This window comes from Phascolarctos cinereus, unplaced genomic scaffold (assembly GCF_003287225.1).
Source record: "Phascolarctos cinereus isolate Bilbo 61053 unplaced genomic scaffold, phaCin_HiC Scaffold_4;HRSCAF=312, whole genome shotgun sequence".
Taxonomy (NCBI): domain Eukaryota; kingdom Metazoa; phylum Chordata; class Mammalia; order Diprotodontia; family Phascolarctidae; genus Phascolarctos; species Phascolarctos cinereus.
This window is the reverse complement of record NW_027555847.1, coordinates 448,756,942-448,774,110: the sequence shown is the minus strand read 5'-3', so window position 1 is coordinate 448,774,110 and position 17,169 is coordinate 448,756,942. Positions and strand designations below refer to the sequence as shown.

The window sequence follows — 17,169 nt, the reverse complement described above, 5'->3', positions numbered from 1 at the left end:
CTAGGGCACACTTGAAAGGTAACACAAGTTGTGAGCTACAAGTGTGCGTCACTGAATATACCCAGAAGTAACAAAAAGGGCATTTTTTAAAAATTCAGACTCGTTACTAATCAGTACCAACTTCCCACCTGAGTGAGAGTTTCTTGCACTTTAATCCAGTCTTCTTTTGAAAAGAGAACACAAGGAACGGAAGGGTAGCAGTGGGCACACAAGCTCTCTTAGAAATATCAAGTACAGCAAGACTAATATAGAACTGGGCAACCTAGCTGCATTGTAAACATACTCTCTTATGAAAAGATGGTCAAGTTTCCCTACAAGATGGTCCTCAAAGGAATACCTCATTCATGGATCATTTTAATCTTCTAACAGTAATAAAACGTAGTTACTAAAGTTATTAAGTGCCCTAAATGTGACACAAAATTCACACCCACTTTATACAGAATTGTACTTGATATCAGAAGGTATAACAGCAAGGCAGCCTAGTATAATGAAGGAAGCCTAAGAGTGAGATCTTGGTTTGAGTTGAGTTCTAATGTCCTTCGCAGCTCTAAATCTGGTCATCCTGAGTCTCTCTCAAACACTTGTGAATTATGTGACATCTTTAAGCTTTAAGATCATGGGCAAATTACTTATCTCTGAGTCTGAGGCTCTCATCCTAAAATGAGGTTCACACTCTTGACACAACAAAATTCACAAGACTGTTACGAGAAAAGCACTTAGTTAAATCTTAAAGTGCCATGTAAGTGTGTGTTATTATTATAGAGTGATTCTTAACACCAAATTACTACCTGATCAATTTGTGAGACATGCCTTCCAAATGCTATGCCAGAGTCAAAGACAGACTCAAATACACATATATGTACATAAAATATTGATAAAAGTATTGTGTGTGTGTGTGTGTGTGTGTATGACAGCAAAAACTGGAAATAAAATGGATATCCATCAATGGGGAAATGGTTTAACAAATTGTGATATGGGATTGCTGTAATGTGGTACTATGCCATAAGAAATATGAAAAATTCAGAGAGGAATAGGAAGGTTTACGTGAATTGATGTGTATTTAAGTAGAATCAGGAAATCATTATACACAATGACTAAATAGAAATAGAAAATAAAGTAAATAGAAAAAAAAAACAATGAAAATGAACACAGTAATAATAACCATGCTTGAGCCTTAGAAAAAAAATCTCTTCCCTTTCTTTGCAGAGAGGTTAAAGATAGTAAAGACTATGCATTATTATCAGCATTGATGCTGTGCCTCAAGGACTGCGCTTTTTCAACTGCCCTGGAGGTAAAACCTCCCCTAAGTGGCTATCTTCCCCTATTCAAATGTGAGCTCCTCAAGATCCAAGACTGTCTCACATTTCTAAACAAGTTTTTAAGACATTCATTCAGTATTGCATATACTACTAGACTTAGTTACTTAGCTGGTGTTTTAGTTCTGATGAGCTGCCTTTCCTCTCATTCTTTTTTTTTTTAAGTTAGAAGGGATAGATCCCTATGGAGGGGCTAAGAGAATTAGAAATACATTAAAAATTAAGGTACTGTTTAAAAAAATGGTAACAAGATACAGTAAAAAAAGACAAAAAAATGATGAAAAGCATGATATAAAAACAAAACATATCAATATACAATATGCCAGCTTTCTCCTAACTTTAAGACTATTTCTCAAGATGATATCTTGCATAATAAGCATCAAGATATACTCAAGCACTGACAAAATTATTCAACTACTGCTAACCCTTAAATTGTGTTACATTCATTCAGAAAATAATTAAAAGCAACTTAAGACAATAGGCAGTGTCCATCAGTCTATCAGCAGCCTTTGATTAAAGGTGCTAAGCTATTAAAGGTCCTTTCATGTCCATATCAAAACACTACTGCTAAAAATTAGAGTAAGGAGTAAGCAGTTAGGTGGCAAAGTGAATACAGCACTGGGCTTGGAATCAGGAAAACTCATGAGTTCAAATTTGGCCTCAGACACTTACTAGGTAATGTGAACCTGGGCAAGTCTCTTCACCATGTTTGCTTCAGTTTCCTCATCTGTAAAAAAAAGCTGGAAAAGGAAATGGCAAACCACTCCAACATCTCTCTGTCAAGAAAACTCCCCCAAAAATATGTCACAAAAAGTTAGACACGACTAAACAACATAATTTCTATTTCAAGTGGTATCAAACATGGACATGTCCTAGCACCAATTTTTTTAACTTTATCTACATGACTTGCTGTTAGATAATTTTTATGCATATCTTCCTGCTATAGCAAATAGAAAGAAAAGCATTATTTTTTATGACCTTAAAACTCAGCTGAAACATACTGGCTAGTTACTACCAAAAAGAGCAACTAGAAGCGTGTCCTTTCCTATCTTTTACCACAAATACTACTAGGTCAGGCCTTTAACCTCATGGTTACAAACTTGTTAATTGGTCTCCTTGACTTCAATATTCATTCCAATCATTACATACAGAGCCACCACATCAATCTTTCCATTCTTCAGCCTAAAATCTTTTTTTCCCTTGTTCTCCAGGCATTTTCTTTTTTTTTTTTTTGGTGTTTTCATTTTTTAGTTATTTTTAATTTTTTTTAGACAAGAAATTTTTTTAATTTAACTAAAAAACTGTTTGAAAAATCCTTATTTAACAAAAATTGTCAGAACAGTCTCAGAGAAATTAAGTTTGCATCAATGTATTACACCAAATATCACAGTAAATTCAAAATGGATATGTGATATGAATATTAAGTCACATTATAAAAGCAAAATAGAAAATAAATAGATCAACTATCTTTCATAGCTATAATTCCATAGGGGGTAAATTCCTAAATATACGTAGAGACAATTCCAAAAGTCCAGCTTAAAATCTTACAATGACTCCCCATTGCCAGGAAGCTTGGGCAGGGGCAACTTGGGCTATGGGTCAGCCATAATGGGGAATTGAAAACCAGCGTTCCTCTGAATTGATTTGAAGGGACAGGAAAAAATAAGCCAGGAACTCAGTCAGACAGGGTCCTACCATAGTAACCTCTTCTACCAAGAATGCTGAGAACCCAGAATTACAGTTGGGAGGAAGACAGCAGAAATAGGAGGGTCCAAAGAGGTGACTTCAATGACAAGGATGAGGCCCAGGATTGGTGAGTGGAGCCAGGAACAGAACCAAGTATAGGAGGTTTGAGGACAAATGAAGATAGCATGGAAGAGACTTGAGGAAAGTTCCAGTTTCCAAATACCCCTGGAAAGGAAAAACAGAAAAACTACATCTGAGTTAGCAATTTCTAGTTAGTTCAATAGAATGAAAGCCAAAGAGAGGGAAAAGGAAGAAGAGAAGTAAATACAAGGATTAAGATCAGATACCTTATACCTAGTCTAGAAAGAGTTCAGAAATTTAAGCTAGAGTATACCTCGGAGATTATCAAATCTACCCCCTTTATTTTATAGATAGAGAAAGTGAGGCTCAAAGATGGTAGGTAATTTGCTTACATGGCTTGCTCACAAAAATTGCTCACAAAGTTCACCTGGCTACTAACTGGCTACTGAAGATGAAACTAGAACTCATATCTCTTGATTCCCAGTCCAAAGATCTCCAACAGATGACACTACCTTATGAGTTAACTGGTGAACTCATCTGGATTCTGGCTAGATGCAGAAAATTATGATCTCACAGATAGTTTTTCTGTTTCGCCTTTCCAGGAGTATTTGGAAACTGGAACTTTCCTCAAGTCTCATATCCTACCTTCATCTCTTCCCCAACCTTCTACAAAAACAGTATATTGGTGGTATAAAAAGTTAGGACTCATAACACAAAAAGATAAGGATTTGAACATTTTCTCTAATGCTTAATAGCTGTATGATCATAAACAAGTCATTTACCAACCCTCTGAACATTAGGTTCCTAGAATTACCATATCAACAACTATATCACAGAATTATTCCAAGGATGAAATAAAGGTAATACATGTAAAGGGTTTTGTAATCCTTAAGGCACCATATAAACATCATCTGTTGTTATAACCAAAGTTGGTGATATAAAAATAAATGTCCTTAAGTGTCCTTAATATATGTACAATATAACAAATGTAAATAAATGTCCAAAAATAAATGACCCTAAAATACAAAATATGTATATGTGGCAGAGGGAAGAGGGAAGAACATTGGTTTTGAAGAATTTTGAGTCAAGTCTGAAAATCACGTAACTTTCCTGTTTCCTTATATATAAAGTGAGGTCATAACACCCATATGACCTCCCAGAGTTGTTGTGAGGAAATTACTTTGGAAACTTTAAAGCTTAGCAGCAATATGATTTATTACATTATTTAATATATAATTCTTAAACATTAACCATATTATTAGTTAGTTAACAAGCATTTATTAAGCACTTATTATAGACTAGGCACTGTACACTGTTATGCAATAATCATTACCATACAAGAGTAACTAGCAAATAACAGGCAATCTCTAAGTACAAAATAAACTGTGTAAACAACAAACAGTGGAAATTCTGAAGAAGAATGGATCATTGAGAGCTGGAATAGTCAGGGAAGGTAGCCCAGAGAAAATGGGATGTGAGCTGGGATTTGAAGGGAGGGTAGGATTTGAAAAATAAAGGAATTTCAGGTGAGGAAACTGTGGAAACATTGAAATTCATTTTGTGTTGGAGAAGACCAGTTTAGCAGAAGCCCAGTGCAGAAGTAGATGCCTGAGACACCTTAGGAGACAGTGGATTCCCCCTCCCTAAAGTCTTTAAACAAAGGCTGGAAGATCACTTGGTGCACATAACATAGAAGGGATTCTTGTTTAGGTGACTAGACTAAATTAGCCTCTGAGGTCCCTTACAACTCTGTAACTCTGCCTACTTAATAAAATACAGGCTCTCTATGCTGGGATCCAAAGCCCTTCAGAAACTAGCCGCAATCTACATTTCCAGTCTTATCTTCCCTTACTATGCTTCACACAGCCTATGTTCCAATGAGACTGGACTATTTGCTGTTCCCTGAACTTGCCTTATCTCTTCCCACTTCCATAAATTTGTTCATACTATTTGTTCCACTTGGAATAAGTCTACCACACTCATTGCATCTACTTCTACACCTCTCAAATACTGCTCAACCCTTTGCAAACCAGCTTCCAGCCCCAGGATTTGATTGCACTGCCCTCTCTAAGGTTATCAATAATCTCTTAACTGCTAAATCTAGTGACCTTTTCTCAATCTTCTTCCCTTGAACTCTCAGTAGCATTTGACACTGATAACCCCACCCTCCCTCCCACTTCTTGAAGATACTCTTCTCCACCATCTTCTATGACAAGGCTCTCTCCTAGCTCTATTCCAACCTGTCTCATAATTCCTTCTTAGTTGTCTTATCATCCATACCCTTCCCCTTAATCATGGGTGTTCGGGGCAGCTAGGTGGTGCAGTGGATAGAGCGCCGGCCCTGAAGTCAGGAGGACCTGAGTTCAAATCCAGCCTCAGACCAAACACTTGACACTAGCTGTGTGACCCTGGGCAAGTCACTTAACCCCAATTGCCTTAAAAAAAATAATAATAGTAAAAAAAAAATCACGGGTGTTCCCCCCACACTCTGGCCTGGGCACTTTTTATTCTCTCTCTACACCCTCTCCTAGTGATGACATCAGCTCTCATAGGTTCAATTATCTTTGTGTATCTGATTCCCAAATCTATTTTGTTGTTTTTGACTCTTTATGACACCATTTGAGGTTTTCTTGGCAAAGATTCTGGAATGGTTTGCCATTTCCTTCTCCAGCTCATTTTACAAATGAGGAACTGTGATTTGCCCAGGATCAAACAGCTAGGAAGTATCTGAGGCCAGATTTGAACTCATGAAGATGAGTCTTCCTGATTCCAAGCCCAGTGCTCTATCGAGCCCTAATTTCTCTCTTGAGCACCAGTCCCACGTCACAACAACTGCCTCCTGGACACTTCCACCTGGATGTCCTATAGGCATCACATGATCAACATGCTGAACATAGAAGTCATCCTCCCCTTCCCCCAACCCATTCCTCCTCTAAATGAGTCTATTTGCCTATTACCTATTTCAGTCTCAGATTCATTACTTTAGCATAATCTTTGATTCTTTCCTCTTCCTGAAACTCACCCCTCCTCAAATCAGTTGCCATATCTTGCTGATTCTACTTCTACAACATCTCACATCCATCCTCTTCTCTCCAATCTCAAGGCCGGAACCACAGTTCAGACCCTTATCACCTCTAATCCATACTATTCCAAGTTTCCTAGTTGGTCTCCTTATTTCCAGTCACTCTTCTCTTCAGTCTACCTTCCAAACAGCTGGCAAAATAGTCTTCTTAAAACAAAAAGAGAGGTCACACATTGCCTCTGAGATAAAATAGAAACTCTTCAGTTCAACATTTGAAGCCTTTCACCATCTGGCTCAACCCAACCTTCCCAGGCTCTTTTTCAAATTACCCCTTTTCACACCTGCTTGTTGTTCCTGCAGCTCGGCACCTCATCTTCCATTTCCATCTCCTCAATCAGGTTCCGTATCAGCCTTGGATTGCACTGCCTTTTCACTCTAGCCTTTTAGAATCCAGAGATTGCTTCACAGCCTACCTCAGGTGTTACTTCTGATGGGAAACCTGCTCTAACCCACCTAGTTGTTAATGCTCTCTCTTCCTCCTCAGATTATCTTGAATTTACTAATTTATCTACTTACATGGTGCAGCCTGCAGTAGACAGTAAGCTTCTTGAGAACAGGGACCACTATTCATTTGTCTTTGTTATCCTCGGCACCTAAAACATTGCTTTTCACATAATAAGTGTTTGTTGAATGAATGAAACGACCTTAGCCCCCATCTTTATTTCTCAAAATGTTAAACATCCCTCAGGTCCTAGTTCAAAAACCATCCTAGCCATAAGTGATTGTCTCCTTTCTCAGAATTCTTATAGTATTTTTGTTCTGCATCCCAGGCATTGCCAGACATCTTGACTTCGGTCCTGCCACTGGGACTCTGGAAGAGAGAGTGAGGCTGATGACTTTGTGCAACTCTGCCTCACCTCAATTCACCAGAAAGACAAGATACAGTCATCATCAACTATTTTACTCCAACATCATGATGTCATTAGTCCTCTTTGAAAATGGAGGATGAATAAAAACAATAGTGTTTTGGTTGTGCCATTTCTAAGTCAAGTAAGATGTAAAATACTTTGCAAATGTTAAAGTACTACATAAATGCTAGCTATTATTAACTATTATTAGTGCACTCTAATTCAACTCAACAAACATTGAGGAAACACCTACTACTATGTGTAATAAACATCCTGGCCTAGGATAGAGAGAGCTGGCCTTCTCTTCAGGAAGACCTGGGCAAATCACATTCTCAATGGCCCAGGCAAGCAAGACTAGAAATTGCAGAAGAGGTGCTACTCTGTACTGGCAGAGGGAGTTTCCTCACTGGAAACTACTATAACAATGAAATCACAGATTAGATCCAAAAAAACTGTGCAAAGTACAAGGCAAAGTACTGGGAGCACAAAGATGAAAAATAATGTAATTCGTGACCTTGAGGATCTTACATTTTACCGGGGAAGAGACTATTCCAGGTAAGTATAATATGAAGTAGAATCTGAAGAGGTCAAAAGAGAGCTCAAAAGAGATCATGTATATCACTCTTGCAAACATTAAAGTTCTTCTATAAAGGTCAGTTATTCTCATCAAGACAAAATGAAAATTTGAGGCAGAAGATAACATTTACATCTGGGGGAAAGGACCAGAACTGAGGGAAGGCTTCCCTCACTAATCACACACTGATAGTTATTCTTATACTTGGTTTGTCCCTTACTAACTGGAAACCCCATTTACAGAAAGGACCACGTTTTACACATCTTTGTATCCCTCAGAGCATCTATTAGTGCTCTGCACAGATTACACTGTCAATAAATATTCTTTAAATGAATAAACAGACAACAGAGATTTAACATTTGAATGGTCAGCTAACAGGTCAATTCAGCTAATTATTCACAAATACATTTTGCAACTGGCTTACCATGATGGGATCATAACGAGATTCATTTATGAACAAAATTATTAGCAGGTCATACTCACCCTAAGAACTTTTCAAGTTAATGTCAACTCCTCTGTTCTGTGTAGCATGGAATTTAGTACAGATGCATAGAAAAGTCCAAAGTTCTTTCCTTAGGAAAGAGCTCCAGTTGCAAGTACGCTAGCTGCCCAGCCTGTAAGGAACTAGGCCTCTGGGCCTTCTTTTTGGACAAAGAATACAATTCTGGCTATTAAGTTTTCACAACAGGACTGCAACTCCCCCAAACCCATCACATCTAAAGCTTACCACTTTCTTTTTTTTCTTTCCTTTTTTAGGCAATTGGGGTTAAGTGACTTGCCCAGGGTCACACAGCTAGTGTCAAGTGTTTGGTCTGAGGCCGCATTTGAACTCAGGTCCTCCTGACTTCAGGGCCAGTGCTCTATCCACTGTACCACCCAGCTGCCCCAAGCCTATCACTTTCACTGTGCTACCCAGTATCTACTACTGGGCAATTTAAACCATGAATTCACTTCAATCTAGCACCTGCCAGTCTCTGTACACACCTGATATTTGAGAGTATAATCAACATGTTAACTACTCTTGGAAAGATGGTCAATGAAGAAACAATATTCCTAATCCAGATTTCCTATGGAACTCACCTTGGCAGAATACGACTAACAATTCTATCATTCAGCCTTTCTAATTTAACAAAATCTGGAGGTAGTAAGGTAGGTAGCTGTACAGGATACAGTGCACAGGAAGGTACAATAAAAGACACGTTACCATATGACTTTTTGTAACCATATATATATATATATATATATATATATATATATATTTTAATGCTAGCAAATTCCACTCTCCATGATGCACAGTCACATTTATGGATAGTTATGCACAAGAGGCACAGTGTCTATGGCACACAAATGTCTTGTTATCTATCCACCCATCTAAATTCTCCAAATTCTGGTTTTGTATAAAGTTAGAGCATAATAAAATGAAGCAATGGGCCACCTACTAGCCACCCTACCCCACTCCCAAGACAATCACCCAAGATAGGCCTTCACTGGTTATAATTTTATGTCCTCCATCTCCTTAAACATTTTATACTTTTTTATAAACCAAAAGTTGAAGATACACTATTCTTCCCAATGGCCCTTAAAAAAGGATCCACATGCTAAAATTCCATTCAAGCTTAATTCAAGAAGAAGAAGAAAAAAAGCTTGTGTTTAAAGATAAAAGTGTCTGCTTTCCCTCCTCCCAGAAAATGAAAACTATGTAATATAACATTTCTTGTTTGCCTTGCCTATCAAGGAACTTCACTTTCCAACAGTAGCAATCTAACAATTTATCTCAAATGTCTATTAGCACCTATTTCCTCTGTTTCCTTTAGATGAGGGGTGCTTTATCTTTTTCATGTTGTGGACCCCTTTGTCAGTAGATTAAAGTCAATGGATCCCTTCTCAGAATTATGATTTTAAATAATTGAAGGAAAAACTAAATTTTAGTTGGAAGTTAATGAAAACTTTAAAAGGTGATTTTCTCCCTATTTAATAGGGACTGAAGAACTGAAGAAATCTAGCCTCAGACCCCTGGTTAAGAATATCTGCTTAAGCTTTCTAACCAGAACCTGTGTTCTGTTCTTAGTGCTACATATTTTATTTTGCATTGTTTGATTCATAAGGCAACTCAACTCCTTTCTGTAAAAGATAGATACACATCTTAAATGAATAAGATAAGTTAATCAGGTGAGAGACTGACTTGGTACATGTTATATTCTGATAACAAAAATAATTTTTTTTCTATTCTATTAGTAGACCACCTGGGATAAAGGATATCAAAATTCCCTGTCAATAAATGAAAGACGATCAAGGTGTATATCTCTCTTTTTCCAATAAATATACTCCTGAAAAGCTGTATACAAACCAAATTTCTAGAAAAACGAATATTTTAAATAGAATCCAGCAGTGAATCCTTTTGAAAAGTGATGAGTCTTCTTTGAAATGCAAATCACTACCACCTAGTTTACTTGCTTTATATTTATAGTTCAAAAATCCTTGACTTTATTACTGAAGGTATTACCTTCACCAATGAAGATCATAAGCCCTCTAAAATGAAGTAATGGTGGTGGTGATGATGGTGGTGGAAGAGGAGGAGGAGGAGAAGAGGAAGAAGAGGAAGAAGAAATAATAATAATAACAATAATAACCCACACTTATAAGTACAGCACTTCAAGGTTTACAAAGCACTTTCTTTACCCTGTGCAGTGAGAGTACTACAAACATAATCCCCATTTTACAGATAAGGAAATGTGGCTCTGTTCTTATAAGTGACTTGCCTGAGTAACTTTAAATCCAGGTCTGATTCCAAACCCAGCTATCTTTCCAGTCCACTTCAATGTCTCTCGAATGGACAATATTCTCTGAATTGCTGTGGCAGAAAAATTTGTTACTTGATGTCCAATTTTCTCATCTTCCTCTAATATACATTCCATCAACCAGCCCTCACTCAAAGTTTTTTGAGCTTGGTTGGATCTTCCAGACCATTTGCTCTGCTGGCATAGCCTTTGATAACCTAGGGTTACTTCCATACAATAATGAAGTGAAATAGGACATTAGTAAAATACATTTTATTTTTAATTTAGATTTTCTTTTTTGCATTTTCTTAGAGCACATCAGAACTGCCACTGTTCTTCTTGACACCTAAATTATGCTTAAATTTTTTGACAAGGTCAAAATAGACTTGTTATACTTCAGGATCCCCCTCCCCTAAAAAAGGTGATGTTCTATGAGATAAGCAACACTTCTTCAAGAGATATATCACCCTAAGATTACTGGTTCCACGGCCAGTTTAAAAGCAATTAGAAGAAACTAGAACCACACTATCTGAAAAGCTTTCTAAGAGTACATGGGTAATCAGAATGAAGTTCATGGTCTGGGCCTGAGAAGGCAGCTGTCCAAAAAAAAAAAATGGTCCTGACAGCTTTCAAGAAAGTGCCTCACTAGCTTATTGAAGCCACTGCTCCTCTGCTACTGTTTAACAACTGTTTCTTTGTGGATCTGACATTCTCCACAAGCATGAGAAGTACGTATGTTTTATAATCTTTACCTTTTCAGTTGAAAGTTTAAAAGAACAGGCATGTTCATATGATTCCCTTGACTCCAATACACATCTGTTCCACAAAAGTTAATAGCTATTGAGTTCACACACACACAAACCCAGCAATAATGAAAAGTAATCATCCCTTGCTCAACAGTTTACCACTGCTGTTCTCAAAACTTCTTGGCAACACATATTCATGCAATCTCTGTGTTATCCAATCCCATGCCTGAAAACTCTAGACAGTCAGTTGTGTAATAAATAAACCCCATATCATCTGCTGAAGACATAAAAACCAAAATACTGGCCTCTGCTTCAGCGCAGAAGGGGCACTCTAAAATTTCAACAACATACACTTAGAAAAAAGGCTCATTTTTTAAAATTGCTAGTGTCCTCAGGCTGACCCTAATTTTTTTTTCTTTTGAAAAAAATTCAGCAATTTTGCGGAAATAACTACGGTCCTTTTAAACACTGGCAGGGAAAAGGGGGAACTCTAAAACTGCAAGCAACCTTCTCATACGAAAGAAAAGCTCGTTTGTTTTTCTATGAAACGGGAACAGAGGAATAAGCATCTAACAAGTGCCTACTACTAGAGACGCATCAACAACAGGTCCTAAGCAGAAAGGCGATTGGTCCGATAAACATGGGAAGCTGCTGTTGCTGCTGCTGCTCGCCTTCAATATCTGACAGACCCAGCCCGAGACTGAAAACAACAGTACTCCCCCACCCCAGGGTATGGCACACACACACGCGCGCGCGCACAGACACACACGAAGACACACACACACACACACACACACACACTCTCTCTCTCTCTCTCTCTCTCTCTCTCTCTCTCTCTCTCTCTCTCTCTCTCTCTCTCTCTCTCTCTCTCTCTCTCCCACTTCCCCTGAGTGGGAGAAATTCCACGACACCTCTCCGTGCTCCCCAAGGAGCATTCACCTGGTGCCACCTCCTACCCACACAGGGAAGCTGGGCAAGCCTCAAGGAAGAGAGAATTGGTTGCAGTTGAGAAGCTTGGGGGGGGGGGCTGGTAGCGTACCCAGTGGTTCACCCCTCCAGGGGACCACACACACACACACACACACACACACACACACACACACACACACACACACACTCGCGTGCACAGGCAGGACCCAGGAAGGTGCAGGAGAGGCTCCAGCTGACACACCCCTCCGAGCCCCGCCGCTCACTGCCAGCCTCCAGTGCGCCCTGGCCAGGTGCCCCCTCCCGCGCCCCAGTCCCCGGGCACGAAGCGCGGGACGCACCTTTAGGGAGCCCCGGGTCTGGCCCTTCGGGGCCGCGGGGGGCATGAAGTGCTCCTCTACGTCCTCCTCGTCGTCTTCCTCCACCACCTCGACGACCACCTCCTCGTCCTCGTCGTCCTCTTCGTCGTCGTCCTCCTCCTCCGCGCCCCCCCGGGGCTTCCCCTCCAACCTCCCGCGTCCCCTCCTCCTCCTCCCCCCTTCCTCCTCGCCGTCCTCCTCCTCCTCCTCCAGTAGCAGCAGCACCGGGGCGGGGACCGTGGCTGCGCCGGCAGCGAGGGGGGGGGCGGCCCCGGAGCCGGCTCCGGCTCCGGCTCCGGCTCCGGCTCGGCGAGGCGGGGGAGGCGGCCTCCAGCTCTCCCGGGCCGGAGCCAGCGGCGGCAGCCCAGGCAGGGCGCCCTCCCTCGCCTGCGCCGGGCCCGGCGGCGGCTGCAGCGCTGCGCCCCCCCGGCGGCTCCCCAGGCTGGAGCGCTTGGCTAAACGCCGAGCCTGCATGCCTGGCGCAGGGGCTCCCGGCCGCAGTGCAAAGCGGGAGAGTTTGTCACCACCTCCTCCTCCTCCTCGCCCTCCTCTTCCTCGCCCTCCTCCTCCTCCTCCTCCTCGGGCTCGGGTTGTCGCTCGAGGCGCAACCCGCCGGGGGTCGGGGCAACAAGGGGCCGCTGGGACCACCTCCCAAGGCATGCAAGTGCCCGTGCTAAGGCGCTGGGTTGCAGCGGCGGCGGCGGCGCCTCTCCTCCGCCCGAGCCCGGCGGACCAGCCCGGGCGGGAGGCGGGCTGCCGGCTTCTCCTAGCGCCGGGCAGAGCCGCGGCTGCGGGCGGCGGCAGCGGTGGTGGGTGTGTGCGAGCGGTGGGCTGCCTCCGGCGCTGCCCGCGGGGAGCCACAGCCTGTACAGTCCGCCTCCGAGGGCTCCATGCAAGCGGCCCGAGCCGGCCGCTGCGCCTCGCCCGGGCCCTGCCCCAGCCGCCGGCTCCCGGGCCTATCGCTCCCCGCTCTCCGGCGGCGCTCGAGCTGTTTGTGTTGTGTGTTTTCCACCACCGCCCCCTCTCCCCTCCTCACTAGCCATTCCTCGCAGCCCAATAGTCCCTGTGCAACCAAAACCCGGACTGGATTATTTTCCCTCTCTCTCTCTCTGCCTACCAACCCTACACTAAATTCCTGGGCTTGGAGCAACAGGGGCAAACGCTGGCCAGTTGTCCCATGGGAGAGTCACCCTGTGTGCATTTATTTGGCTCCCCCCAGGTCTGTCTTGTTTAAATGGAGGGATTTACAATGAACCATGTTAATCGTCATCTAAATGGCAACGACGCTTCTGTTACAGATATTTATTTAAAATCACATTTTGTACACATTTGAAGTTGGGGAGGGAAGCGGGAGGGTGCCCTGGATATGAGGGGAATACAGATTTTCTTGGATATTCTGAAATACTACATTTTACTCTTTCAAGCAATATAAGCAACGGTGGTGTAGTGGAAAGATCACTGGGATTTGGAGTCAGAAAACCTGGTTTTAAATGCCACTTTCTAGCTGTGGGGATCTTAAACAAGTCACTTAACTTCCCCTAGTTTCAGTTTCCCAGTCTGTGGAATGGAGAATGTGCATTATCTCCTTTCTATAGGGTTATGGGGGAGGGGAGGTGGCAAATGAGACTATGTATTAAAAGGTTTTGCAAAGTATAAAGCTACATAAATGTGAATTTTTATGTAGCTTCTTACATAATTCCTAAATTCAAAGTGTTCTATCTCCATCCGGTATATTCAGGACCATAAATAAGCTTTAAGTCTGACAGGTTTGTACAAAATTCTATGTACACTTCAGCAATTTTTTCTAGACCTTGAATGATTGTTTTTCTACATACAACAGAACAGGTCTTCCCTATTTAAAACACACACACACACACACAACAACAACAACAACAACCACAACTCTTCCCTTGACCCTTATTTTCCGCTGGGCCACAGTTTCATCTCTCTTCTCTTTTGGCTGTACCACCCATTCCCTCCTCAATCCCTTGCATTCCAGTATTTAACACTGTGCCTGGCACATAGTAGGCCTATAATAAATGTTTTCTGATTGATGGAATTCTAACTTCTATCCTCACTGCTCAAGCTGCCCTCTCAAAAGTTACCAATAATTTACTTGCTAAATCAGATGCAAAAAGATCTTGATAGCCTAGAAAATTAGGCTAAATCTTATATGATGAAATTTAATAAGGATGTATGTAGTAAAGTCTGACACTAAAGCTCAAGAAATCAATTTCACAAGTACAAGACGGAAGACAGCAGTTTGTCTGGTAAGACCACAGAGGTGTTGTTAGTGGACTGAAAGTTTACCGTGAATCAATGTAATATGTCAGCCAAAAAGGCTAATTCAATCTTGGGTTCCATTAAGAAAAGGATTATTTCAAGGACTAAATGCTGCCCAAGTCAGCTTATATCAGTAGTGTCCTGTTCAGTTGTTTCCTTTGGTTTTGTTTGGCTTGGTTTTTGTTTTTTGTTTTTTGGTTTGTTTTTGTGGAGGCCACTGGGGTTAAGTGACTTGCCCCAGAGTCACATAGCTAGTAAGTATTAATGTGTCTGAGGTCGGATTTGAACTCAGGTCCTCCTGACTCCGGTGATTTAAGGACCACTATTTTAAGAATATTATTAAGTTGAAGAGGCTCCAGGAGCAACACAGCAGTGTTAGGTCAAGCAAAACAAATCAACATCACATTGGCCACGTCTGAGAATGCTTTCTCACTCTTTGCCTCTGTCAAGAGAGGGAAAGGATGCTTCATCACTAGCCTTCTTAAGTCATAATTCTATCATAGTTCTGAACCCTTTCAAAGGTTACATTATTATTGTAGTCATTGTTGGGCATGTTGTATTGGAGATTCTTTTAGGGGGCTTGTGTTGAATGGCTGTTGAAGTACCTTTTAACTCCAGAAGTTATGTGGTTCATCTTTGAATTATGTGCAGCAATTGATACCGTGGACCAACCCTCTCTTGGTGGTCATTTCTCCTCTCCTCATTTCTGGAATATTGCTTTCTCCTGGTTTTTCTTCTATCTATTTGATTACTTTTTCTCAGTCTCCTTTGTGGTTTCATCTTCTTCCTCCCAATTCCTAATTGGAAGACTTCCCCAATACTATTTCCTTTTATAGACTATCTCCCTTGGTAATCTCATCAACTCTCAGGACATAAAACTAGTTTCCTTGTCTATGTGGATGACTCCTAAATCTTTATCTCTAGACCTGACCTTTTCCTGCTGCTTCAGGCCCAAATTTTCAATTGCCCTCTGATTATTTCTACCACAATGACATATCAGATTCAACATGTACAAAATAGAACTCATCTTCTCCTGATTTCATTCATTCATCCATTCATTCAATAATTTATTAAGTACCTCCTCTGTGTCAGACATTGTGGTAGGTACTGAAAACATAAAAACAAAAATGAAATAGTCTCATCTTCATTCTCCCAGTTATAAAGGCTAGAAACCTGGCAGACATCTTTAACTCTTCCCCATGTCTCATCCAATCTTTTTTTTTTAGCCAAAAACCAGGTTTATTGAAAATTCACCATTTTAGCCAAAGACTTAAGGAATTTGAGCTTCTGGGAGCTATTGGCTACATTGTGAAAATCTGAGCAGTGGCTAGATTATAATAATCCGAGGGTCTTAATGGAGACAAGATGGACCTTATATACAGAAAGAGTATGGGAGAGATCTAGGAGTGGCCAAGTGGTCTATGAGGTAAGAGAACTATGGGGGTGGCCAAGGGAGAATGGAGCCTAGATTGGATTAAGGGTGGGAAGTGGCTGGGTACATAGGGAGGTCTAGGCTGGTCTAGGTTAGGTTAAGGGTAAAGAGAATTGGGAGATTGAGTGTAGCCACAAAGAAAGGCCAGTTGATGGGATTTTAGCCTCAGGGGAATGCCAGGGATTTGGCCGCCTCATTCAATCATTTGATTCTTCTTCCAATATCCCTGACATCCATTTCTTCTTCTATAACCACCCTGGTGCAAACACCTAGACTATTATCAAACATTTGATAAGTCTCTCCTTTTCACAATCCATTCATTTATCACACTACTGCCAGTCATTTTCAGAGCCCGACTGAGATCAGAGAAGCCACAGCTTTGCCCCAGGTACTGACATTCCAGAGGCCATACTTCCTTCCCCAAACCATCCCCAGTGAAACAAGTAGCCTGACTGCCTCCATCATACACACTCTGGAAAATGGCCTGACAGAGTAGAATCCACTATAGGATTGGAGTTCTGATAGTTTATATTTCCTTATATCCTTCTTTCCCCTTCCTCCTTGATTTATAGATAGGAGATACCTAACATTTGTCATTGTTGTTTTAATTGGTCTACTTGGAGAATAATGGAGACTGGTAACACCATGTTTTCGAAAGACTTTCCCATTCTGGACATGGGCCTACCCTCAAATTCCTGTGGGAATGGGATTTCCTACTCTATACTGTTGTTGCATTTCAGTTGTGTCCAACTCTGTGACTTTTTGGAGTTTTCTTGACAAAGATACTGGACTGGTTTACCAGTTCCTTCTCCAGCTCATTTTACAGAGGGGGAAACTGAAGCCAACAGGGTTAAGTGACTTGCCCGGGGTCACACAGCTAGGAAGTATCTGAGGCCAGATTTGAACTCAGGAAGATGAGTCTTCCTGACTCCAGAACCAGCACTCTATCTACTGTGCCACCTAGCTGCTGCCACTCAATACTATGACATGAATATTCATATGATATCTGAGAGGAAAGTCAGTGGCTCACCTCAACAATTCTGACTCTCTATCTCAGT

At 41.3% G+C, this 17,169-nt stretch overlaps 1 protein-coding gene across 2 annotated transcripts in view; it reads right to left on the bottom strand.

Moving 5' to 3' along the window:
• ZNF704 (zinc finger protein 704) overlaps window positions 1-13,064 on the bottom strand; it is a 349,579-nt gene extending 336,515 nt beyond the window's left edge. For both annotated transcript variants that reach the window (XM_020976198.2, XM_020976199.2), the window contains exon 1: window positions 12,379-13,064. In XM_020976198.2, the coding sequence (XP_020831857.1) occupies window positions 12,379-13,056 (678 nt within the window). In that variant the 5' untranslated portion in view covers window positions 13,057-13,064. The remainder of the gene's footprint in view (window positions 1-12,378) is intronic.
• Between the last annotated feature and the right edge of the window lie 4,105 nt (window positions 13,065-17,169).